We start from the raw sequence: 27,548 nt of genomic DNA, 5'->3' as shown, positions 1-27,548 counted from the left end.
GCTGTTTTGTGTTTAACTATGGTGCACCAGAATGATTTTGCATCCACAGTTTCCTGAAACACATGAAATGCAGTTTGCCAGACATTTCCTGTTAACTGAATATAGTTGTATTCACCCAGTAAAAAATAAATGATGAAACAATACAGACAGTATGTTTTTAAAAAGCACTTAATTCACTAGCTCATATATTGCGGCTACTGGTTTTCATTTCAGTTGCAGAAAAGATTTCATTCTTTTACTAGTTGTATTAAATAACTACAGAAAGCGTTAAGCTTATGTGAGCAGAATTAGCATTCGTTAGGGCTGTAATCACAGGGTATTCTTACAGAGCAGCAGTTAGCTTGCAGTTTAACCTCTGCGTACTCACAGCCTCCTTTCATCTGGCAGAAACGATGACCAGCAAACGCAAAAAAAGTGTTCTCCCAAGGAATGTGCCGAAGCTCTATTTCGTTAAGTGTGACCTTTATAACATCAACTATCATGTTTGCATATATTTCTCTCCACACTTAGACTATCTTATGTCACCAGTGAGAGATTGGTTCAGTATGTCACTTCGATATTTGAGATTTAGCATTCCTAACGTTCCCTCACGAGCTTTCCAGATTATGCCCTCTTGAGAACATGGTTGCCATATTTCTGCCTTAACAAGTAATATCTGAGTATGCAAGGTGTGGTGCTTCTGTTTCAAGTCTAACGCCTCTGGACCTGCCTGATTAACCAAGTACACTCAAGCTCTTTGGGCTGTAGTTCAGCAAGGGGAAAAGCAGGGCCTATGGCACATTGGCACTACTAAACCTCGACAGCTCAAGAGCGTATCAGGGCTACTATGACCACGCAGGATGACACACAGCACATGCTCAGTGCGTTGCATTTATTGCGTTTCCAAAGTGATTAACAGTTTGGCTTTCCTATTATCTCTCCTGTCCCTGAAAGTCTAGCCTTTCTCTCAGAATTACTGCGGCTGTGACTGCCACTCCAAATTGGCTGCCAGTGAGATGAGGAGCATTTTCCCAGGGAGCAATAATCACCTACAGGAACATAAGAAATGGGTCAGATCAAGAGCTCACCTAGCCCATTACTATGTCTTTGAAAATGGCAATAGGCAATGCTATTCATGGACAGCACGTGGGTCTGTCCACTATATTCAATTTTGTCTGCTCGCAATCCCCAACATCCACAACCGTTGCATTAGGAATGTTAGTGGACACATCCCAAGCTTTCATATCAGCTCCTGAGCCTCTTGTCCCTAAAGCTGTCTAATACTTTTCTGAGCCTCCTGATGTTGTCAGTCTCCACGGCCTCCTGTGGCAACAAATTCCAGAACTTCACTACCCACAGCGTAAAAAAAGTATTCTCTTTTGTCTCTTTTAAAATGACCTACTAATTTGATTGTGCGTCCTCATTTTAGTATTGCAGGATTTTTTGACAGTTCTCATTGCTCTTATCCACTGCCTTCAAGATTTTTGTAAATTCTTTGGCTTCCTCTCCAAACTGAAGAGTACCAGCTTTTTTAGTCTCCTCATAAGGCACTGAAATTATTTAGCTATTTTCTTTGCATCTTTTCTTGTGCCCTACACCCTCCCTGAGACGCAGACATGAGACTGCATACAGCGCTCAAGATGTGGCCTCAGCAGGGCTTCATACACCAGCAAAATCTGCTACCTTTGTGATGGTTCCCACCATCTTGTGGGGTTTCGGCTGCTGCTGCACATTGAGCTGATGATTTCAGAGAGCTGTCAGTGACAACCCCAAGGTCCCTTTCCTCAGCTGCAGCTGCCAGTTCTGAGCTCAACGTCATCCACAAGTATTGCAACAGGGTAGACAGCACTGACTCCTCATCCATCCCTTCCCGACAATCTGCAACTTAGGATGCATCCTGAACAAAAAACGTACCCATGTGTTCAGTAAACTTCCACAAATTTTTCTTCCATTTAATTCGCCGTTATTGTCCAAATGTTCACTCACAGTATAGGAGATTACAACTTGAGAATCCAGCCTCTTTTTGAGCGGAGTTAAATATATCTTGCCGTTCCTTTGGAGACTGTTTCATCTATGAAGCTATGAGCTGCTCTGGTAATGAGCATTTCTCATCCTCTCCGTGCCCCTATAAGCTGTCATTATAAATCTCTTAACAAGTAATTGGCCAAGAGACTGAAATCCAAGCTCCGTCCTCCTTGGTTAACTTCTAGCCGGCAGGTAGAGCATGAAGGTGGATTAATTTTCCTTTTCTCCCTGGCCCAGTGAATACAAACGTATCCATGAATACTGAAACAGCTGCAGCAGAAGGGACTGGGATATCTCTTTCCTTCAACGAACATTGCGCATCCTGACAGTCTAGGGCCTTCTGTAGGCAGACTGGAGATGGTGGATGCAAGAGACACATATGGGACAAACACCTATGTTTTCCATATTTGAAATGAATGTGTTAACCCTGGATCTATAGGGTAAAAGGGGAGAAAAAGTCTCATTTTCTTTTCTCATGTTGTGTGAGCTTCTGATCATACCTGATCTGATTGTGCCTGACTGATGAGAAAAGAGTATGCTCGTGTATCTCGCACATCTTGTAGGACATAAGTAAATGCAGACAGAACAGCAGAAACTTCAGCAGGAATGCAAAACAGGTAAAGGACTTTGTATAACCTACAACTGTAATGACGAAGAAAACTTAACTTTACAGATGTTAGCATAGCTTGCTGGGGTTAAATTAATGCTTTTGCAGACCAAGAACAGATGTGACACAAAATGCATTTATTTAAACTCCTGTACAGTGGAAATCTCAATCATTTTCAAAAGCCAGCTGAGGGAGAATTAACTCACAAAGCTCGTATACAGGAAGCCTCTTTGCAGTTTTCAGTGCTGAATTTCTTTTTCTCTGAATACAACTTCACTATGAAAGTGTAGTTACATGCTGAGTGGCAGCAATGTGCTTGGCAGTATACAAACATGGAGAAAGACATAGTTCCTGCCCTGTGGAGTTCACAATCTAAAATTTGACATGGACAATACTATTCCAACATATAACAATCAACTGAAATATCATCAGTCAGATATAACAAGCAATTGTAATACCATATATATATATATATATATATGTATATATAAAGGCCAAAGGCAGGAAAGAGTGGTGTCTTTGTTCTGCTATATTTAAATCCTCATACGTGTGCAGGCATGAAAGACAATGACAGTTTGTTTGAGAGGGTGATTTGATTTTCTCTGGTGGTACTGCTCCAGCTTATGCTTCCTGAAAAGAGAAAGTAAATCAGAATTTAGCACTTTTTCCATGACCTTGCATGTCTGAACACCAGACAGACTTACGCTGAATTAATTCCCAACAACAACAGAGCAACCTAGATTTGTGAGAGGGAGCATGGAAGAAAAGACAGCTTTTCTGTCCTACTGTGGCACTTGCTATTCACATTAGCATCTGTATGGTTGCTGAAACCTATGGCCATTTACTCCGGAGGCAGAATTAGCTGGGAATCCATCTAGTTCTAGAAAGAATATGTCACACTGTGTCTGCAACTGGGAGAAAGTTCTACCACCCAAGGGAAAATCTGCTGGAAGGTCCAAGTTTCTTGCAGGTAAACAATTTTTCCATATTAAGTGATTGTTTGATCTCTATTTCAATGCATAGTGGGGAGAAGGAAATCTGAAAACTAAATTTAAAAACACATGCTGACAAAACTTTAGTAATGCTGGATGCTCATGCATCCGGACAGGCACAAATTCTGCTCCCCAGATATTTCCTGTTCTGTGGTTTCTTGTGGTTTCTGTGGTTACTTTAGGCCTAGTTTCTAAGGCAATCAGACTAATAGATCATAGTGTGTCATGCTGCCTCTTGCTCTCCTCTCCTTTCCCCCTTTGATTTTTTTTTTTTTTTGAATGCTGGCCAACTTTAACCAAATTTGAGAGAAGGCTTTATTTCAGACATGAAGCTCCGAAATGATTCAGAGAAATTAGTGATTGAGTAAGAGCAGGGAGAGAGGAATTCTCATCTCATAGGAAGGAGAAGCTGTAATATGACTCTAACAACTAATGGCTTTTTTTGGCCTCTCAGGTGGGCAATTAGCGCATATTTACTACCCGTTCAAGCAGTACACATGTAATATGTGCTGCACGTTGCTGTGTCCATACTTAGGGGACATAACACGGAGCTGGGGATGTCAATGAATAGTCCTGAAGCAGAGGTCAGAAGTCTGGCAGGGAGGCAAAGGTTGTAAGAGCTGTGAGGAATGGATCACGGGGTCTGCAGTGGTGGATTTTAGGGATCACAGACACAACTATGTAGGAAACTTTGCTTCATTCATTCCAGGGAAATGGGGAAAACTAACAGACTCTTTGAGGCGAATAGTTATGACTAACCACTATGTGTCAAATACATAAAACTTCCCTTTTTTGGTATTGGGTCAGTTCTTTCCACTCTTTTCCTCACAGTTACTGCACATAGCATCAATACGTACAAAGCCTTCAAGTCGATGTTTCTTTAAGAACATTTAGAAACTGTGCTGGATACCTGAATAGTTACCTGAAAACCTTTTCAAGAAAGAACGTGTCATAAGAAAGTGTACTAAGACTCTTGCTCCTCTGTCTCTTCCACCTCTTCCTTTTCTTCTCCCTCTTCCTCCTTTTCTTCTTCTTCTTCCTTTTTTACAGAAAATATTTCAGTAGATCATGTAAGAACTGAGAAAAAAAGAACAGTCCTCTGCTTTTGCAACTGTTATGTTTCTAGCAAATGTCAATTCTATTAGAGCATAAAACAGAAGTAGAACAGAGGAGTAATGTATAGAGTTTTTATTCTTAACATGACAAGGCTCTAGCCTTATGGAGTTAATAGGTGGGTGCTGGAATATAAGAATCCCTGTCTTAGATAATTTACAAGAAGGTGGATGGTTAAGCTGTAAACAGATGTTCAAGATCAAAATGAGACTATAAAAATACATGTAAATATGCCACAGAACTTAATATTTTGAATTAGATTATTTCTTCTAGCAGTAAGCAAGTCAAGATTCATGCCACAGGAACTAGACTCTCAAAAGATCATTGAGAAAGGCTATGTTTCTGTTTCAAAAGTTCTTGTTTCTCTTTACCATAAAGGAAGAATGGCACAGTTTAAAAATCTTAAAGCCCCTGCCTTCAGCCAACCAAGTAATTTTAATGAAAACACTGGAGAAATATTCAACGCATAAATTTGCAAGCCCGGGCAAAGGAGAAAAGTATATAAGAATTTGCACCTGGGTCTTACAAATCTTGGCATGGAAAATATATCCTTTACCTAATTACCTAAATTGTCAAAATGGCTCTTACACATTCAGAACACTGAAAATGTAATCAGCACGGTGTCAGTTACTGATTTTCATACATGTCTTGGGAGCTCTTGGCAAATTTTATTAAAGAATTTGTGAAAGACAATTTCTCTTCCATTTACAGTTTTAAATAATGAAAGGCCTATCTTTGTTCCCAAACAATAGGACTATGAAATGACCAATAATGTCCTACCAGAACATAATACTAGTATATGCAGTTTCATGAGTAAGAATTTGCTAACTTTTGAGCAAACAGATGAGACCGAAAAGGAATTAAATACACACAAACAAAAGCTGAAATCAAAGTGCCCAGGCAATATACTATACCCCTGCTGCTGCATGTTCTTCCTTGCTTTCCTGCATAAAAGAAGATACAAAAGAAAACAGTTAAAAGACAGATCAAAGAATATCAGAGGTCATACAGGTAAAACACAGCAAAGATTAAAATGCTGAATTTAGGAAAACTATGTGGAATTCAGTAGGTTTACTCTGGGCTACGGTCCTCCAGAAAAACTCACAAAGCACACTTAAGCTAAGCTTCTGCTTTGCAAAAGGGCTATAAAGTCAGGGAGTACAAACCCCTTTTCCTCAGTTACTTCCAATCAAATCCGCTTAATTTACAAGCAAAGCATTAGGACTGGGGCTTTGATTGGCTTTCCAGCGGTTTTTTTCCTAATTATGTGGCCCTCAAAATCAAAGTTAAGTCGGTATTATACAGAGTCCTATCTGTGCTGTATATCACCACTCAGAATTTGACTTGCTAATCTGTTGATGATTTGTAGGCTGGAACAGATGCCTTGGCTCAACAGTACTGGGGAATAAGAAATAAGGCAAACTGACTTTAGACTGTAGATGGAGCAAAAGTGATAAAGTGAGATAAAAGAGAAAATATAAATGTACAGCGCAATAGAATTGAATGTCAACTACCAAACTGCTTATTGGAGAGAAGAGCTAATCTTACACAGGAAGTCAAAGAGAAGGGGCAGACGGAATGGTGCCACCACACAGAGGCGGTTAGGAATTTGCGTAGAATGAGATGGGATAGGGAAGGGAGCTGCAGTGCCTGAGCTTATATACGGCCTGGGGAATTGCTGACACAGGATATAGACTTGCATTACAGGATGATTTCTGAACACAGTTCTAAGATAATTTGGCCCTGTTCTTAAAGTGATCCTAGTCTGTACTGCAAACTGATTTAACTGGGACACCACTTAAATAAGTTTCTACACCCCACCTAAAATCTAAAGTTAAAAATGGATAGTATGAAGAAAGAAAATGTATTGCTGTCACATCCAGTGACCAGCAACATCAGAGCCCCTGCTGTGCCAGCTTTCTAGAAGGTCACAGTTTCTTCTTCAAAAATCTCAGAAATGAAAGACAGAGCAAGAGAAAGGGACACTATATTCAAGTAAAATGGCCCCTCAATCTTCTCCACCAAAAAATAGGGATTAGAGTTGAAAAAGGATTAGGAGGAAGTGAAGGATGAGATTGATGAAGTGATTAGGGGAGAAAGGTTTAAGGTGAGAAAAAAATTCATGAAAAAATGTTAGTGTGGCTGTCCCTGTTGACATAGGCTGAAAGCTATTCCTCTTACTTACTACAGCATCTGTGACTTTCTATGTGAACACTTGCTCCGGGCTCTCCTGCCTGCATGTGTGAATGAGGGGCTAGAGCTGCTGAGTCCAGAGCAGCCTGAAACGCTGTTGACAGGTCTAATGGGAGGGGTGTGAAGAACAACCTGTCACACCATGCACTTATCCCTGATGTTTCCAGGAGACAGCTGTTGGCTTAAGAGATTTGTTTTTCAGAGGGTTGGGGTCTCTCACTGGCTTCCTCACAGTCATACCAGCTTGAGACAAAAGCCTGGACCTTCTGGACTTCTGCATCTCCAAGCAAGTGCTTGAGGAAGCAGCAGAGGAGGGCTGTAGCCTCCGTGCATACCGTTGGCCGTTGCCTGTCATTCCTGCTCGAGGCATAGGAGGAGCCTCCTGAAACTGAGGCCTCTCTATGCAGCTCCACAACTGAGACTGTCACAGATTATTTTGTCATCTGTCATATGCTCATTGGCAAAGACTGAGATATCTTTACCTTGCCAAGATTCTTCTAGAATTGCTCCACAGGGCGTGCATTTTTCTTGCAGAGTCACTGGAGAAAAAGTAGGCTGGGTAACACCCTACATCAGAGAGTCATTTTTAAGTTTGTTTGAAACTGAGTGCTAAATAAGGCCAAATTGCCAATACTTGATTCACATTAGTATATTAATTCAGGAGCAGAATGTAAAACTGTGATGTGCAAACTATGGCATTTTGATCTGAGCGTTTTTCAAAAGAGTGAGTTGACAATCCAAATGGGACCTGACTACAGTTCAAAAGATGCAACAGCTTTGCTGCAAATCACAGAGGGCCAATGAGAAAAAGGCCACCTTTTCAGAGCATAATACGCAGAGACCAGCTCTTAATAAGCTAGAAGAAAAAAAGACACGGGTGGGGAAGAATACACTGAAAACAACTATTCAAGGTGCTCAAGCAGCCAAACAAGATAACTCTGCTGGGCTGCAGAATTAAGAAAGAGAGGGAAATACTGAAAATGTTGTATTGATACTAGATGTATCCTTTAGGGCCTAATATCCAAAGGAGATACTTCAGTGGCAACCTCACAGTCTTTAAATGTATAAATTCATAAAATCCTGGCCTCTCTTTTATAGGAGGAAAAATGAGATACAGATACAAAAGGCAGAATTCATCTTACTGTAGCTATCTCAAAGTAATTCATCTCATCCAAATAGTCCTCTGCATGCTCTCTGTAGTGAATGAAGATACCAGAATTTCTAAAGAATGATTCATGACATCCCAAGAGAAGTGATAACTGGGATGACCTGTGGCAAGGTAGACAGATGCCACATCACTGAAATGATTTGTCCTATGTGACATGGGAAGTGGGTGGTAGAAAAGGATGAAAAGAGGTTTTTGTGAGTCCCCGGGAGCCTTGCTGGTACTTCATTGCCTGCTGTCCTGAGTACCCTCGCTAACAACGAGTGGGACAGAAACAGAAACAGTACTTTTTCATCCTCCTAGGAGCTAATATTCATCTTCTGGCATGAAGAAGGTGAGTATCAGAGTTAGATCATTTCAGGAAGACTTTTCCTCCCCCTTTTACATAAGAATACTTGTAAGAACATTTCAATATTGTGAAGACTGTGCAGGTGAAAGGAGAGGTTTCATAAGACTAATCATGTTTTATGCCTTAATAAGCGCACAAAGATTCGTTCAAGCATGCTGTCTTGCCTAGCTTCCCTTCCTCTGCTGTAAAACCAAAAGACAATATATTTTCCATTTTTAGCTCCAACCTACTCCGCATGAAATGGAGCAAGGTGTTTGTTGTATAGCAGTGGTATTGCATTATGTCATTACAAAGCCTCTCATACACAGCTGCTTGAGACATTTGCAGACGTGTTCCAGCACTCTGTTCTCATTTGAAAAACATTAGAATAGATTGCTAGCCAGAATGGCATGTAACCTAATCCAGCCATGGAATGCAGTGCAGTTTTATCCAGAGCTTCTCTTAAGTTTTGAGGAAAAAGGCACTCGATGGCATTCATGAGCTGGTGAAATTTAGAGACACATTGAAAGGGCTTGGAAACAATTTAAGGATAAATTTCAGTTCCCGCTGAGGGCCAAAGACAGTGTCTCTCCTCATTGCCACGTAGGATCAACTTTGAAATTTTAAATGGGACTTTCCCTAGTTCCCGAGACTTGCATGAGGCTCTAAGAAAGAATGCATTTCCAGCCTAATGTTTTGCTAATTGTTAAAATGGGAATGAGAAAAGGCTTACTGAGGGAGGTGCTTCCTCTGGAAGAACTTTGCAGTCAGATGAAAAAAAAACAAAACACATTTGTTTTGGTCATTAGCGAAAGAGATGAAGCATTTATGACACATATTCTGCAGAAGGAGTCTGAACTCCAAAACACAAGAGAAAAGAAGTGTAAGGAAGTGCTTGATTCAGTAGCAGGCCTGCCTCTTTGGGAGGAGAGTCACCTGATACTGCAACATCAAAACAAGCCCATCCTTAAATGCCAAACTGGCAGAGCAGCAGGAGACATAAAACAGCTGGATCCCTGTCTCCAGGTACAGGATCCATTTCTACTCAGTCTCTAATAGGACTAGAACCTTGCCAGTAACATAAATATCTCACCGCGGAAGAAACCTGTACGCAGCAGCATTGGCCCTTTTTGCAGGCTCCATCTACGCTTCCATACGCCACAGGTACTTTACTGATGTTAGCTAACTGCAGGACAATGTGAATGGTATGTTTTGTAGATATTATACCAGGGAGTTGAAGTAACTCAGATAGATAGTTTCTTCCAAGAACCTTTCACACTGCAGTTTGAGATCTGCCCACGTGGCTGCAACAACATACCACGCTGTAGGCAGAAAGGGTAACAATGGTCTCAGTTTCTGCGGTGGCCACAGGTTCCTCCTGCATGGCCTGGAGAAGACACTACCAGGTCTGCCTTGCTGTGGTAGCAGTCAATGCCAGTACATGATGTGTGCTTAACAAATAGATTTATGAGCACTACAGATGCTGGTCATAGATAGCAACAATTTTTCCATACAGACAGGACTCAGATGTCTAGTTCTCAATTACTCTTCATAACTAGAGTCTGTTTTCAAGCGAGCATTAAAAAAAATGGAAAGTGGAAAAAGTAAAAAGTGGAAAGGGAAACTTTAAATAAAGACAACTGTTGTTATTCAAGGTCCGGAATGAAGTTTCCTGGAGTTTTATCTAGGTTTCACATCACTAGGATATCAAATAAAATACACCCAAAAGACAGGCAAGGCCACTCTGCATTCAGTCTTCCTACCCTGTGGTACACTAAGAAAGCCTATGGGTTTATGTTTCATTAGCTTAGCACAGGTAAAACCCTCTTGTCACAGACAGAAAAGGGAAAATTACCTGTTGATCTTCTGATGGTGGCTGAGCAGACTGAGCCCCTTCATCTGCTTTGGCTTCTGCGTGTGCCTCATCTTCTTCAGTGGCATCAGACTTTTCAGTCTCCTGGAAACAAAAGAAAAAGTCGTTGTTAGCCTCAGGACATGCGATCAACAATTCCTTTCTACGCAGTCTTTTAACTTCACGGTTTGAGAAGGTGTTTTTCTAATTTTGCTTCAGGACTTAATTCATATTCTCTTTTGGACATTTTCCTGTCAAAGGACCATTGGTTGGTATATGGAAGACATGAACTCAAGCCCCTCATTTCCTTTTCAGAGCAGAGTAGATTCCCTAACTTTTCTGTGGAAAGTTTAATAGAAACTGATGCTCACCCTGATGGCACATTCGGGCTTCAGGGAAAAAAGTCTTTTTCACCAGCATGTATTCCAATTAAACTTCATCAGGAAGCTACAGGGAAACAGATGTAATAAAGGTTTTCATATACAGACTCTTAACTGTCTTGTTCAAAAGCATCATGTAACTATTCCTCAATTCACATACTAATCTCCCAGAGCTATTTCTTCCAGCAACATGAACAAGCAACTCCTAGAAGCTCTTCATTTTAAGTCCTCTTGTACTTTCAGTTACATAGCTGTGGAAGGTCACATTGGACCACACACTGTGTCAGATAAAAGGAGACCTAAATGGCCTTGAGTGGAATAAACAGGCACGGGATGAAATGCAATAGCATGAAGTTTAAATTAAGTCACATTATTAGGGGCAGGTAGTTCTGGGACGGATATTAGAAACAGACATTTCTGCTGTAATTTGGGAGCTTGTTAGTTGGAGATGATCAAAGAAGAAAAAGATGGTTGAATGTTAATTAATCACAGAATAACTGAGCCATCAATGTGATGCAACAGTGAAAAAGCTAATAAAGGTGATCCTCAGCTGTATCCGGTGAGATATATCTGATGGAGTTAAAAGCAAATATTAATGTCATTGTATGAGGCAAAGGCAAAACTTCCTCTGGATCATTCTGTACCGTTCTTGTCACCCAGGCTCAAGAAGGAGAAATTCAGACAGGAGCAGGTGCAGAGGGGAGTTACAGGAATATCTGAGGGAGCAGAGAGCCTGTCTTATGAAAAGAGTGACAAAAAAAGCTTCACTACTTTAATCAGGTGAATGCAAGGCTGTGAGGGGACATGATATCTCTCTAAAAATAGATCAGAGTAAACATCAGGGATGGATAGGAGAAGGAAGAGCACTGAAGTAGATGTAAAATGGGTACAAACCAGCTGTAAATAAAAATAAGCTGAAAATCAGCAAGAAGTTTCTAACCATCAGCACTGCATTTTTAGAAAAGCTGTCTAGTAGAAGTAGAGGTGAAGGACCTAATTCATTAACGGGGAGCTCAACTATTTCTAATAGGCGTTACCTGGTGTGGTTGCCTCCAGGAACAGAGAATCGGGCTCAAGGGAGAGATCCTGTCCTGTGCCTTCCCAAGTCCTACATCCTATGGCCAGAGCAGCACGTCCCTGAACACAAGAGGAGTTTCTTATCCGTGAGACCGAGCCCGTACAATTCATCCACCCGGTGGGTTTGGGTTGTTTTGCTTTTCCATAATTTCATCTCTGCCTCTGCAGTCATACAAAAGCCCTCAATCACGATGCCCTGTTCTTTAAGCTTCACAAGTCCCCCTCCCGTGTCCTACATCGTGTATGATTCCTCAGCTGGTGTACTTAGCCTGCAGAAGCATCACACTGGCATAGCTATCTGGCTTTTAGCCCCCAAGCAGACATGGGTCAGTGCTAGCTCAAGGATCTTTGCCTCGCAATTTGCTGTGCAATATAAGACATGTTCTCCTGCTGAGATGCTCCGCTGAACTGGGAAAAAAATAGTAGAAACAAGGACAGGAATGTCTGGAAGCAGGTATCATGGTAGGGTGAAGACAGACAAAATACTTCTGCGGTTTTGTTTTTTCCTGAAACTTGACTGTTTGTAAGGTTTGGTGCCTCTTCCGCAGTTTCCTCCTGAGTCAAGGAAAGCATGTTTTTTATCTAACAATCTTGTTAAAATAGATGTTAACAGGCTCATAAAGCTCATCATAAACTCCCTTTCCCCTCCCCAGAGGATAGCAAAAAATAATAAAGACTACTATCAGCAAAAAGTGTCACAGAAGTGAGTCAGACCCTCCCAGGAGTCCTTCCCAGTGCTGCACTGCCCTTTCTCCTGCTATCAGCAAAAGCCTTTGCAGGGCTGTATGGTGAACTGTAGCAGGAGACCGATCTAGATTAAAGCTTTAAAAAGAAAAACAGTTCTGTCTCTGACAGCTTGCACACTCCGCTGCACAGCTGCACAAATGTTTTTGCTAGCACTTGGAGGATGCTTGGGGAGGGGAACGAGCAGCTACGAGTAAGGGGAAGGATCAGGAGGAAGGTGGGACTATTTCTTTTCCTGGCAACGCTGTCCTGTTTAAAGTGTACGTAAAACTGCAGGCTCACTGCACTGTTATGCTGGTAGCATTGTTATTAAAACTAGATCTATAAAGACATTTGTTTGGTTTAACTTATCTTTTACCTTTGCCCCACAAGCTAGCAAAAAATCTGAAGATAAGAATATATAATAATACAGAAATATACTGAAACTCTCTTGTGCAACGATGTGTTTATACACTGTGTGCTTAAGCAAAGTATAATTTCCTTACAGATGCTTTTGCTATAGCAGTTCCTTAAATGAATAACATTCATGAAGACTGGATTGGGTGGATATTTATTTTCAATATATACCCTAACATTTAAAATCCTTGTTCTCAATATTTTTGGCTAAAATACACAAAGAGTGAAGATGGCATTTTAATTAAAATTTATCATCATGTAAAACTGCCTCAGATGAATCATATACTTGCTCCAAACATAAAGCAAATAAAAGTCACGGCTGAAATAGTTAACCTCTGGAAGCAGCATGTTATCAGCCAGCACACAGACACATACACACACGCACACACACAGAGTTTTCATTGATTATATGGACAACTGTGATACTTGCAATATCACCATTATACTAGCTATACACAGCAACACAAAATGTAATTTTAATTAATTTAAAATGAAGTCCCACTCATAAAGGTTGGCTAAGAGATCATTTTCCCTTTCAGTAAGATGCATCTATTTTAAGTTTGTAATTGAAAGTAGTCTTAACTGCAGAAGTCTTCCTCAGCCAAAGGACAAAAGATCAAATATCTGTGGATTTTGGGATATCAAGATTAAGGCTATTAAGATAAGAATACTAAGATTATGGATTTAAGTATATGCAAGATTTGAAATCAGACCCTCAGTTCATGTAAATCCATTTGAGTGAATTCACAGAGCAATTGCAAACTTAAATGATCTAGCTACAAGCTGCCTGCTCTCTGGAGTTCCAGATAAAAGAAGCAGTACTCCACTTTGGTTAATAGAGCTGTCAAAAAAGCCTGTTTGGACCTGTAAAGAAGCAATTAATTGTCTGCATTCTAACCTTGCTAAGGAACTTAGGAAGTGCAAAAGTTCAATATACTGTTTGTCTCCCTAATTTAAGTAACAGATATCTCATTGACAGAACAATTCACCTGTGCCATTTAAGACAAAAACTGTATAGCAGCAGCTCTTAATGGGTTTTTCACACATTAACAGTATTTGAGCGTCGTCCTTTCAAGAATATTGAGAACAGTCTCAGACTGAGTGTAAAAGTGATGGGACTTAAAGAGGAAATGTCCCCAGCTTTACTCACCACATTGTGGCATCTGAGACTGATGTTCATTAGCCTAGACTTATGAAGTACATTGATTATAACTCAGTCCTGCACATCATCATTCATGCTACTAATTCAAGATTAACCAAAATCATTCATAAATCCATCACTAACTTGAGTGATCTTTGGGTCAGGCATAAAGTATAGTTGCCCTCTAAATCCCAGTCTGACATGAAACTTTTTGTTTATTTAGATGTTAAAATTACATAGAAGCATTTAAGATCAGGTATTCCTTCAAGTGAAAAGGTATTACATATTAATAGAACAAAGAACTTATTAACACTACGCCTGCTTGTCCTCTTGCGGGTATAAAACTGCTAAATGATGATGAGGAAAATATGGAAACCAGTGTGATGGGAAGGCTACAGGAGAGAGAGGAGGGGTGATCTCATTGACTCTTCCTGAAATACCAAAAATATTGTACTGATTTCCTATAGTGTCACTAATTTTTGTGGCCAAAAAGCACCCTGATAATAATAATGTATTTGGTATGCAGGAAGAAAAGTGTGAACAACTTTGCCTGATTCCCACAGTAACCTAAGCAAGTACTCAGCATTTGGAGCTTAAGCCTTTTCACCAAGATCTATAGCACTTTTCATATGCCGGTCATGCATCTAAATATTGCATTGAACTGGGACCGGGAAAACAGTGATCAGCACAGTAACTCATTACTTGTACTATGGTGAGTACTTTAGCATAGGTCACAGTAAGGATGACTGTCAGGAGAAGTGCTTACTTAGGGAGCTGCCCCCAGCCTGTTTCCCAGACAGCTTGGTTAACTTTGATGTTGACTTGCTGGTTCCTACTGAAACAATTAAAGCTTTTTTTTAAGTAAGAAAGAGGATACTGTGCACAAAGACTAATTTGCACGTGTGCTGCAGATCTGACAAGCATCTCCTTTATATCCGCGTGTACCCAGAGCTTCTCTGCATGTGTCTTACAGTCAGCCTGCACCTTGGTGGCAACTCTGATGTGTCCTGGACAAATTAGACTTACTGTTTAGCTTGTACTTGCACATTAGGACTGACAACTCCTGGAGCCATCAGAGCTCCACAAACCTAGCAGCGGTGTCCAGTGTAGATACCTTTCTTAATGAGGTCTAGTGGCAAGTTGTAGCTAGCTATCCCAAAGAGAAGTCAGGGCTACAAAAATGAGAATCTGCAAGAATGAAACAAGTATTGTTCACTCCACGGGCTGATGCGGCAATGAATTTAATTCTCCAAGTATGTTGTTAGGAAGTTAGAATTTGTTGAGGGAGTAGCAAAAGGTTCCTGCAGGTTTTCTGCCTGCTCTGGGAAATAGGCTAAAACCAGTGCTGGATCAGGATCCTAGTGGGCTGTGCAATGAAACAGGATCACAAGCATTAAAGACCATATCTATAGCTGGCACAAAAAGAGTTGGAGGATGGATGGAAAAGAGAAGGGAATCTTCTGAGGCAGGAGTGGTCAGTATAAGCACACCAGCTTCACATTAAGCTTTATAATGCCTCAGTGACATAAAAACACATATAAGGCAAATGCTTACTGATTGTTTTGTTGCGTTTCCATATTTTATAGTTTGCTTCTTTTGTAAATTATCACCGTATTCCAGAAAAAAAAAGATTTAGGAAGGGATTAGTAGGAAACTGTCATATCCGTCATCATCATCTCTTCCACACCTGACATACTTTCCCGGATTCATGCTGCTGGCAATGTCATGAACCACCCTCTGTACTTCATGCTAAGGTTGAAGTGACAGCCTAATGAAAAGAAAACAGCAGCACCGCAGCAAGGTCACTTGTATGACAAAGCACACTCAGACTAGTATGCGAGCAAGATGCTGAGAAACACCTCTGCAATAAATGCTAAAACACTTAATATGTCTCTCTCCAATTCAGGAACAGGTTCTGTAATGGGCAGGATGTAAATATACTTGCACTCCTTATACATGTTCTTTAAAAGCACTCTTATTCCTTCTATTTTCTGGATTGAAACAATCCCCAGCACCGCCAATGCAGTAGTTAATCAGCATAAACCTTTCTTGTTTGCTACCAAGAGCACTAAAAGTTATCTGCCTGGCAAATTATTCTGAACTTATTATTTTCAACATTTACAAAGTTGTCACAAGCTAGAAGCTGTAATAGCCTCTGCTGTCAGGTGGGAATGACTGAATTTAAAAAATTGCTATTTCACTTCACAGACATACTATCTAACAGAACCTTGCATGAAGGAGCAGATAATATATGAAGTGAGAAGGTGGAAAATGCAATTTTCTTTATCTCACTGATTCTCCACATATCTTTTAATGATTATAATATGTAATACTTGCAGGTCCTTTAAGCCTTTCATGACTTTGTAGATGTTAATTAAATGAATCCTCACAAGACCCTTGTGAGGCAGGCAAGTAATTTTTATTTCCCTTGGTGGGAGAAGGGACAGCTAAAGCAGAAAGTTTAAATCACTTGCTCCTTATCACACAGGGACGTTGTGTCAGATAGCATTTATAGCAACAGCGGCTCTCCTCTGGGTATGTCTGCATCAGTAGATCTCAGGGCACTTAGCAAAGGCTCATTTTTCTCTCTGCTTTTACAGAAGAGGAAAAACAGAGGCATTTACAATGGTGTTTTACTCAAAGTTGCTCCACAGTTGGCAGCAGTTAGACTAGAAAGCAGGTCTCATGCTCTAGGGCAGTTCTTTAGTGGTGTCACACAACACAGCAGAGTTCTCTGCTATCAGTGTGACTCATCACTCTCTTGATTCATTGTGTTTGTTGAATCACCCATGTTAAAGATGGAAACATTTGATTATGATCTAACATGATCTCAGGATAAGAGTTATAAAACTTCTAAGTAAAAATGACTGTGTTAAAGAAAAAATTCATTGCTTTCAGTAAAGCAAAAAGAAAAAAAATAGAAAGATCTCGTCCTATTTCAAGAAATTTGTTAGAACATTGTCAAAATATAGTGGATGGAGAAGAATGGGTAGACTAACCAAAGGGATTTCATGAAGTCTTGGGTAAGACCTTAACTTAGCTCCTCAAAGCAGAGGGTATGAACCCCAGAGCAGCAGTCTCGACATACTCAGGTTGGACTAGGTCCAGCACCCCTCTGTTGGCAGCCAATGCAAACTCTGTTTGCTCAAGGTTTGATGCAGTCAAGAAGTGAATGTCTCTTGTAATTAACACAGCCTATACATTTCATTAGGAAATTCTGCACCCTTTGAAAGCTGAACATGAAGAAGTACTGCTTTGTGTTCAATTAAAAATCCTCAGCTGGACAATCAGTAACAAGCCTATGGTGAAAGAAAGGAAGAGAGAAATACTTCCTAGTACTGAACCAGCCACCTTGCTGTGACAGCATCTAATGTGCTTCGCACTGTCCCTTATTTGACATGCTGAGTCAGTGCCTGCCTTCATCTTTTATTAAAAGGAAATAAATGGCTCCCATGGAAGGATAGCAGTGCATACCTCTGTGCCTGGAGGAGGAGCAAGACCCAGGAATGAATAAATAATATTTTCTTCTTTAGCAGAGAAAAAGGATTCAAAGTCCTAAAAGCGGAACAAACAAACAACAGACAATCAGTAACGAAAATCAAACAAAAAGCACACAAAGCAAAAACTAGTTCAGGCAAATCTTTCTTACAGTGATGAAAATGACTATGCATTTGCACAAGCGCTTGCATTACCTAAGGCCTAGCAAGAATATTCAGGTAAACAGAGTTTCATGCTGGCTGGCAAAATGAACAAATAGGCAAATATCTCCAGAGATCTACACTTTGATTATATCACGCCAATGTTAAAATCATATAAAATTAAGCTTTTCATTTTAATGTGCTCAGCTGTATACACCAAGGCTAAGATATTTCCTCTGAAATGTTATAACAAAGCTTGTCTTGAGTAAGAACCCAAATTAGGCCCTGAAAACCCTGGGCAGCTTTGTGGCAAATGAAAGGCAACAACCAGCATAGTAGCACAAATGAAAAGGCAATGAGGAAAGTGTTTATTCTAGAGGAGGCACTCTAGTTAGAAAATGAAATATCATTTCAGACAAACTTAACCAAGGGCTGTGTCATTCCCTCTGTCACGTATACATGAGGCAAAAGATCTTGTCCATATGTGAAATGAAGTTATAAATCACACGTTATAAATAACAAAAATGCCCATTTTCTCTTCAGTGCTAATGTAACTGAGAAGATGGGATGAATGGCTCCTATCCTGGTATCTAGAGCTTGCCCAGTCTTTACAGTATTCATCCTCACAACCTTCCTATCAAGTAGGGAAGCTCTGCTATTGCTGGTGTGCTATTGGGGAGTTCATGGCCCATATCTTACGTAGCTGAAAATCAACATGCATTTAAGAAATCAGCAGAATTTCTGGTGGTAAGTGACTGCCCCAGGATCACACAGCAGTTCTCTATAGGGCAGGGAGTGAATGCAGGTCTGCTGAATCCTAGACTACTGCCTTGACAGCTTTATCACCCTTCCTCTCATCCCAGATAACTCCAAAAATAGAAGCCTGTAAATTGGAAGGTGCTGACTCATCCCTGAGACTTGTTTGTAAAGCTGAGTTAGGACTTGAGTTGTTCTACTGGGCTGTTTTAGCATTTCCAAAGGATAAATGGTTGGAGAAGGGTAATCCTAGGGACAGTCTGCAGTGGATGGATGGTTCAGCAGCCACCTTAATATCAACAAGGCTAGAATCAATGGCGTTTCAGTCCAGTTTGGAAGGGGCATACATAGTTTAACAGCCAGGTTAAATTACAGCCCATCTCCTTGATTTATCTATGGGACAGATTGGTTTTCACAACCCTAGACCTCGTTACAGGAGCTGGGGGCTGCTCTGGCTGGGGGGAAGCCCTGGAACACATTTTGGCCTGAACAGGCAGAGTATCTCCCGGTGCTTCAGCCACTCTGGAAACCATCTGTTTGCTGCTTTCATTTTGCTGCGGGGCTCCCCTTTTTTATCCAACCCAAGTCTGCCCTAAGTATTTAAGAAAGCCAGCATCTGAGGTTTAACCTATAAACTTTGGAGGGCTACAGCAAACAAGAGCATGAGGATTTTCTGCAATTTGAGAGGCAAGGTCTGGAATTGGACACGGGCCTTTGATAGGCCACACAAACACAGGGAACTCTTGTGTCCTCTTGTGCACTGCCTATTCATATAACAGACTAGGCAAACTGTGGCAGAGCATATCAATAGCTGGGAAAGAAGGACAGGATTATAACAATGAGGGGTCATGAACTGGGCTTAATATTTTATATGTCTTGTTAGTTCCTCTCTAGAGGAAAAGCAACAGACTGCAAGTTGTCCCCAAATTCTCTAGAGGCACATAGCCTTGCAGATAACCAAGCCTGAGGTCACAAGCAAGATGCGCGAATGAGCAGATGAACTTATTTTCAAAGCATAAGCTTGCATGTAAGCTTCCAGCATATCAGGTACTCCTTGGCAACAGCTAGTGCACACTGATATCCCACAGCAAATGTGGGATAACACAATAAATAAAAGATAATTTATCCTGCTTACACTGAAGTGAGCTGCTTTATCATTTACATGGGGTAAAAGCATGCTTACAGTGACCATGGAATAGTTATGTATTGTAGATTTGCATTCTTCCTTTCCTTAAGACTTGTTCAAATCTCCATTCACTGAACCACTACAGTTAATTGAGAAGAGTTCCCAGGACAGGCAGTAAGAAAAAAGAGGAATAACAATATATTCTTATATAACAAAAATATTTCTGGTAAGCAATAATATTATATCTATACGAGAAGACACAGTATATGCAGAGGATGGTGGTGTCATTTGCCTTTGGAACCAGTTTATGAAAAATATAGCAAAAATATTTGGAAAAAAATACCCCCAGGAGTTTTTCTTTATGATACAAGTGCATATACACAAATATAGTCTATGTATCATCCTTTGTATGACCACCGGGGAAACGCCAGACAGCAAGACCGTAAATTCCAATTGGACATTAAGAAAAAAATCTTCCCAGTGGGAGCACCAGATCAGATTGAACAGAGAGGCTGTCGAAACTCCATCCTTGGAGATTTTCGGAACTCGATCAGCCAAAGCCCCAACATCTTCATCTAACTTTAAAGTTAGCCCTGCTTTGAGCAGGAGATTGGACTAGAGACCTCCAGAGGGCCCTGTGATTTCTGTCTATCTGACTTCAGCAGTTTCACAAGGCATCAAGTAAAGATTTTCTGTAATAATTCAGACATTCTTTAAATTAAGATGTATATGGGTAGCTTATTCTACAGATTTCAGCTCCCAGAGAAAACCAGAAGTTTACATTCTGTTCCTTTCCTAGTTTTCCAATTTCCTTTGCTAAGCAAAAGCAAAGACAAGAGAGTAACAGAGTGCTCAGTATATTTGGAAAGTGACACAGACGCAGACTTCTGTCTAGACATGAGCAAAGAAGAAGCTTAAGAAAAAGATCAAATAAAAACATAATTCCCAAGAGTGAGTGATTAGAATGGATACTTGAAACTGGTACTATAGCCAGGCATAAAAATGATTCCATTTCTAATCTGTGTCTACCAGGAACAATACCAAAGATCCAAAAGAAAAATAAAATTCATGCCATTAATAAAATAGCTTTAAGCTTCTCTGATCCCATGGAAAAGTAGCTGATGGAATATTTTCATAAGCATATCCATAAGAAACCTCCATTTTATAGTACAAGGTAATAAGCAAAGCAGCTCTGCAGTGTCAGCCAGGAGATGCAGATGCTTTCACATATCAGCAGAAAAGGAGAGTTTCAACAAGGCTGTACTTACCTGCTCATTATGTCAATCTATTCCAGCACAAAAAGTAAGTCTCTTCGGCCAGTATCCACCCCCCCACAAACTTCCACTGAAGTGGAGAAGAGAGGAGCGAGGATCATCTCAAAGGATCACATTTCCATGCCAGGAATGACTATATCATTCCTGGGTGATGTTTTTCCAGTCCATTGGTAAGGACCTTTAATGACATAATGAAACAATCTCCCTAATAACCTCTTCCAGTGCTTTGTTATTTTTCACATTAGAACAGATTCTTTTTCTGACGTCTGACCTAAACTTTCTTTGCTGCATTTTATGCCCACTACATCTTGCTCCATCCCCAGTGGGCATGGAGCAGAACATATTTTACAAAATCATAGAACCATTAGATAATTGAGGTGGGAAGAGACCTCATAAGGCCATCTAGTCCAAACTACTGCTCAAAGCAGGGTCAATATTGAGCTCATACCCATAATTCCTCTTTGCAGAAACGTTTTAAATACTTGAAGGTTGCCAGGTACTCCTCCAAATCTCCCTTCCTTAGGCATTGGAAGGACATATTTATCCTGCATTTTCACCTCCCCAAGGCCAATGCTCCCAGGCCAGCACGCTCCTACTGTATACATACATGCACATGTGTGAACGGGAACCGAATATATAGGAAGATCAATGGGAAGTGAGGTGACAGAAGGAAGGAGAGATCTCAGAAAAGGTAATGGGCAGAAATAAAACATAACAAGTCCTGATCTAAAAACAAAGGACGACTTGGAAATGAGGAAAGAAAGGATTTGGTAGGAAGGAGAATGAGAGAAAGAAACTGTGTCTTAGAAAAAAGAGGCATAAGGGGCTTGACTTGTTTAGCATAGCAAAATGAAGATTAAAAGAAGATATGATTCCTATCCATAAATACATTGGGCTAGAGCTGTTTAAGCTAAAGGGCAATTTGGCCATACAAGGAAATGTGTATAAACTGGTTGTATAAATCCAGGCTGGAAATTCTAAGGAGGTTTCCATCCGCCAAGCGAATGAGACCCTTGAAGAGCATACTATCAAGAGTAACATGTTTTAATGGGACTTTCATGACCTCAGGATACAGGACTGGAGTCCATGACCCAGGAAAATCTTTGCTAGTTTTCTAACGTGGCTGAAGGCAACGAAAGTGGAACAGAGGGGAAGAGTTAACACATATCATGTAAGCCTTAAACAGTGTTAAACAGTCCGGGTTTTCAGAGCGACTGGTCTGTCGTACCTACACAGGTTAGGTAGGGAAGTAGAATGCAGATCTCCAGCTTTATACCACAGACATTCTGCAGAAGATGTCACATCCCTCCAAGGAATTTTGCACTGGTCTGCCAGCCAGTGGCCGTGTCCTCAATGAGCCCACATAATCCCACTTCCCACTCACGGTGCAGCTCCCTCAAGGCTGCAATATCCCATAGAGAAGGGTAAGGATCGTGTATTGATATGCATCTCCTTACCTCATCTATTCGGAGAGCGTTCTGAGATGACAAGCCTTAGGCTAAACATGAATTTTCGTTATGCACCACTGGGATCCTTAGATAGGAGCTTTGAGAGCTGCGCACGTTAGAACTCCAGAGACTTTCAGGCTAATTTCAAATTCGATTTAGTTTTTAAATCAGTAGCTACAACAGCTTTCTCAACTCCCTTCCACACTGAGGTGTCTTTGCAAATGACACTTTTTTAATATAAATTTATATTAAGATGAAGATTATTTGGCTTCCTGAAATAGTTTCACACATCGAGTAAAAACTGTGCATTTATCATTTATTGGCAAGGCACACAGCCACAATGCTTTGTAAGGCAGCTGCTCTTTAATCCACTAGATGACCTCTCCAGGGAATCTCAGAAATATTTACTGCCACATTGGTTGCCAGGAAATCTAGAACAAGATATATCAAGTGATACTTTTTACTGGTCCAGATTAGACGTTAAAATGCAAATGAACTCTAACCTGCCCATTTCTCTTTTAAGAGTCATATGAGAAAATGAGAAAGCATTTTTACTCTGTTACTCATACACTAGTAACTTTGGCTCTCAGAACACTGAAGTTAATTCTGAAAACTTGGTGGCATGTAAATCCCTTCTCTCTCAAAACAATCTATGCAATAGTTCACACTGGATTTGTGGAGTAACATAACTGGACACACTATGTGATACACATTTCAGAGTACTTTACAAGATCATTTCAGAGATCCTGTCCGAGTACTTTCCAGTTTATATTTCCATCCAGACTATGAGCAGAAAATTACCTCAAAGATCTCTTTTGAATCTTGATCCTAATATTTGTGTTGTTTGCAGTATTATCTTCCACTGATTTGTTCAAAATTTCTGCGGAGAGATAATCTGCCTGTTACCAGCCTACATGTAAATATAAAAGTACCTGGTGCAGTTTACAATTTATGTTATGAAGCCGGATATTTCTGGAATAAGCAATACAATTTCAGTAATTCAAAAGCCATACACTGGAACTATTCCAGTCAACTGTATCTACTATTTATTTATATTTGTAACACAGTGTAAAAGGAAAATGCCTACTCATGGTCCCTGGTGCCTCAGACATCCACTTGACTTCCTAGCAGCCCAGCGGACTCTGTGTGAAACAAACAAAGAGATCAACACACACCATGCAAAATTAACTGAAAGTTCAGGAAAGGAAGTGCAATCCAGCTAGAGAGAGCAGATCAACCCTGCTATGAACCCCGCTAGTCTTGAGTAGCTCAGTACTGTCACACCACAAACAGAGCACAAACAGAGCAAGCGCAGTTGAGCTGATCGCGTATTCTACACTTTGCTATCCTGTGACACTGTGTGAAGAAGCCATAGTATCACTTAGACAGTACTGTCTTTGGTCTTCAGGAGCTGAAATGACAGTGTAGGCAGAAAGTCAACAGCAGGATAAGTTGTGAGCTACACGGCAGGAGGTAGGAGCATGTGAAATGGGAAACAGGGAACTCCTCAAAGGTGGCAAACTAATGCTCCATGCCTTGCAGTGAGGACATAGGCTCTGGATCTGCAGGGGACAGTCCATGCAACCTCGTAAGCAGAGTTTCTCCAGTCAGTTTTCCCTCCATATGTATTCTTCTGCTATAGAAGGACACTTTTGTGTTTCATTTCCTTCCTGTACCTAAGAAATACTTTCTAAGAATCGTTGTTTCAAAGTAAATCTTAAATTGTCTTAAGGAGTTTGTCTGAGGACACTTCCTGCTAATGGAAAAGAGGCACTTTCTATGAATAGTCTCTACAGTTATTTGTTTCCAAACAGCTTCTTACCCCACAGTACCGCTCCTCATTGAAAATCTGTGGAGGAAGAGGGATTCCATTTTGAGGCTTTTTTTCACCTGGGACATTTTCTCTCATCCATTTCCTGTTGTCCTCATCACCTGCTATGTCCATTTGCTGAAAGTCAATCTTGTTGGCCTCTAAAAAGCCCACTACTTCTTGCTGTTTCTTTTTGATCTGTTTAGGAAAGAAGAAAAACAAAATTGCTTCTTTAAAAAAAATGTTTTCTGAAAGGAAAGACTTGTTAACCGATGCAGGTACGGCAAGTGGGGTCCACGGCTCCGATAGCCCTCAAACTTTTTCAAGTTGAGACTTGGCCCTGCTTTTCAGCACCTAGACCACTGCCATTACTTTTTTACCCCTGCTCTCCCCTGACTTCCTTCTTTCCTCCCAGGAAGCAATGGTACCTCCATCATCCCTAAGAAAAGAGGCTCAGCAGGAAGCTTTCTACTCTGTTCCTAGCTCTGAGTATGGTGTACAGATACCTAAGCTAATCCTGCCTAAAGTCAGCATAGGTCTGAGAATTTATATTCTTCCCAACATGTAACATTCTCATTTATCTTGCTCATTGCATAGAAGACTTAGTTTTCCATGACCTTCTCTGGCAGCTAATATTCATGGCCCTTCTTCCTTTGATGCTAGTACTGCATATATCTACAATTCAGGCACCAAGACTATAGCTTATCCCCTTATTTTGAAGATACAATTCTCACCATACTTCTTCACTAAAGGGATGCTATTTCTAAGCAACATTTAAACAATTTCCCCATTCTGTATATGTCTATTCTAACAGCTGCTAGGCCAAACTTTAGCTCTTACAAGGCCTGCAGCATTTGAAGCAAGTACTGCTTAGATTGAAGAGCACAATTTTGCTCACACTGCTCTGCTGGTCACACACAACTAAATTACTGTCTAGCACAATCATCTTCCAGATGTGACTTTCTTTTCCTCCCAGTTGTGCTACACCATGCAGCAATTTAACGTCATATATAAATGGTAACTGGAATGATAGCACTAAGGTAATTTTTGCATATGAGCCATCATATGATTGGAAGACAGGACTTCCACAAATCAGGCATCCGAACACCAGAACGGAGACAGGAAATGAGACAAGAAATAACACATGGCTATGTATTTCTATAAGTAACTAAGCCTGAAAAGCTGAAGAAGTACAATATCAGACTATTATACTGAAAGAATGAATTTTCATTATTATTAAGAGGATACAATATCTATCCACACAACTGTGTTTGCTTGTAAAAACAAAAACAACATCCAGAAAATGCTGTACATGTTTAAGAAAACAACACAAGTTCACAGTGAGCTAAAAAAGCAAATCAGTTTGGGTGGAAACAGTGTGGCATTCACAAGCCACACAGCTGGACATGGAGTTGATAGTTCTCAGAGGTGATTATTTTTATTTTTGTTTTCACTTTTTAAACAGAGGTAATTTTTTTAATGGCTGTTTAGCTACACAATTATTTAGAGAACACGTTCAGACAACAGAAAGGATTGCTGGGGGAATATACAGGAGCACTTCATCAGAGGAAGTGGCAGGATAACGTTTGTATAAATGGTTAAAATCTGCACGCAACAGTGCTAAGAGTTTCACCAAATGCTCTGAAAGCCAGTGTATTCAAGTGCTGACAGCTGCTATTTCAGCCTCAGCTCGTCTCTTTGGACACAGACATTGAAGTAGACGCGGCTCCTGGAATTGCTAGTGCCCTAGAAGTCCTACAGGGAGGAAATGAAAACTGAGCTACAGATTCTGTGCTCCCTTGCTTATGGTTGTAACTAGAGCACTTAGAATTAAAGCTGGATACATGTTTTTTCCCTCATTTTCAGGTTCATAACATACAGGGGACTCAGAACACCTGCTCAGACCGTACCAGGATAAAAGAACAACCAAAAAAAAAGAAAATACCAGGACAAAAACAAAAAGAAGGGTGGAGGGTGGCTGTGTGAAAAAATGGATGCTGAGGAAACAAGAAGACAGCAGGAGGAGAAAAGCAAAGAAATGAATAAACACTGCAGTATATGTAGAACCAACTAGTGTCAGCTGCTTTAGAGGGAGAGAGGGAAGCAATGGTAGTTAGTGTGGATTTTCTTCAGTATCTAATCCAGGACATAGGCTTTGTTATTTTACTTCATCACATCTTTACTAGAGACATTGCAGTAATCACCATCAGGCTGCCTAGTGCTCACGCAGTACTGGCAGGAAAAGATTAGTTGTGTTGGAGTAGATCAGGAGTTATTTATGTGGCAGACAGCGGAGCTCAGGAGATTACTTTTCAGGAGTATGAAAAAGGTGACTATGAAAAGTCAGCTACTGGTGAAGGGCTTATATTTGGGACTCGCAAGAGGGCATCTCCCTTGCAGATTTTTCAGAGGACCCTGGACTGGAAGAGGTTGGGAATCACTCTCCTAAGTGTCATTTGGCGTAATATTAATTCTTCCTCCTTAACACATTTCTCCTCTAAAATCCTTATTCTCTGTTGATAAGTGTGAATTTTGTTGGGGAGGGGGGGGAAGGGGGTTGTTAGGGTATAATCAGTCTTGTTAAATCTCAGGCTTCTACGATGAGTTTCCTAATTCCTGACATTTCTCTTACTTACTTTTTAAAGCGACTTCACTAGGTCAGAATCTTAGCTTATGTTTAAAGCAAGTGAACAGCAAGAAAGTTTCCAGCCCTCATGGGTTCAGATATCGAGCAGCAAGCTGAGAGAGCCCTAAATGTACTTTTTGAATGTCTCATAATTTAAAGGCAGCCTTGTGCTTTTCTGGAGGCTTAATTAAAGGTTAAGGAGTACTAGATGCTGCCAGATGTTAACTTTACAGAACAACAGAAATTTGTTCAGATATGAAATGAGAACTGTGGAGATTTCTGGTATTAAAAAAACTGACATAAATTTATCATGGCTCGTCCCAAACATTTGTTAGTAAAACCTTTTCCGAATGGTTAGTAGTAACAATCATGCTTGAACTGGATTATAAGAATCGCAATAGTTTATGCCCTGTTGATGAATAGAACATGAGAAAAAGAGCTTTTCTTTCATCTCTACCATATACTTACTATGAATTATCTGTATTGCAGTAGTATTTAAATGCACCAACCAGGGCCCTCACACTGCTGAGTATTACCCTGTAGATAACAAAACTTGCAACCTCTTGCCTGAGACCTTCACTTTCTCTAAACTGAGTTTCCTGATCATTCTTAGCTTTTAGTTAAGTGAGGATTGTAGATATGATTCTCCTGACGTTTGGTGCAACAGACATGCAGAATATTATTTCGAGTGCCACTGGCAAGTGGCAGTACGCTAACATCTCCAAAATTCTTGCTCCATATGAGAAACATCTGTTTTCTTCTCATGCAGAACATGATAATGGGTGAATTAGATCAGATGAAAGGACCATTTACCCAGGATTCTGTCTGGACAACGTTTTCAGAAAATCAACGCTCTTCTGGGTTGGTATGCTCGCTAA

At 40.5% G+C, this 27,548-nt stretch overlaps 1 protein-coding gene across 1 annotated transcript in view; it reads right to left on the bottom strand.

Annotated features, from left to right (window-relative positions):
* Positions 1–2,733: 2,733 nt before the first annotated feature.
* The window catches only part of LOC104147143 (SH3 domain-binding glutamic acid-rich protein), a 56,866-nt gene continuing 32,051 nt past the window's right edge, over positions 2,734–27,548 (bottom strand). The window contains exons 4-9 of the mRNA XM_068914229.1: positions 24,057–24,242; positions 17,467–17,547; positions 10,258–10,359; positions 5,631–5,660; positions 4,526–4,642; positions 2,734–3,241 (exon numbers count right to left, since the gene is read on the bottom strand). Coding sequence (XP_068770330.1) covers positions 4,568–4,642; positions 5,631–5,660; positions 10,258–10,359; positions 17,467–17,547; positions 24,057–24,242 — 474 coding nt within the window. The 3' untranslated portion in view covers positions 2,734–3,241; positions 4,526–4,567. The remainder of the gene's footprint in view (positions 3,242–4,525; positions 4,643–5,630; positions 5,661–10,257; positions 10,360–17,466; positions 17,548–24,056; positions 24,243–27,548) is intronic.

The sequence above is a fragment of the Struthio camelus genome, chromosome 1, assembly GCF_040807025.1.
Source record: "Struthio camelus isolate bStrCam1 chromosome 1, bStrCam1.hap1, whole genome shotgun sequence".
NCBI classification, from domain to species: domain Eukaryota; kingdom Metazoa; phylum Chordata; class Aves; order Struthioniformes; family Struthionidae; genus Struthio; species Struthio camelus.
Note: the sequence above shows the minus strand (reverse complement) of the source record. Positions and strands in the feature narration are given on the sequence as shown.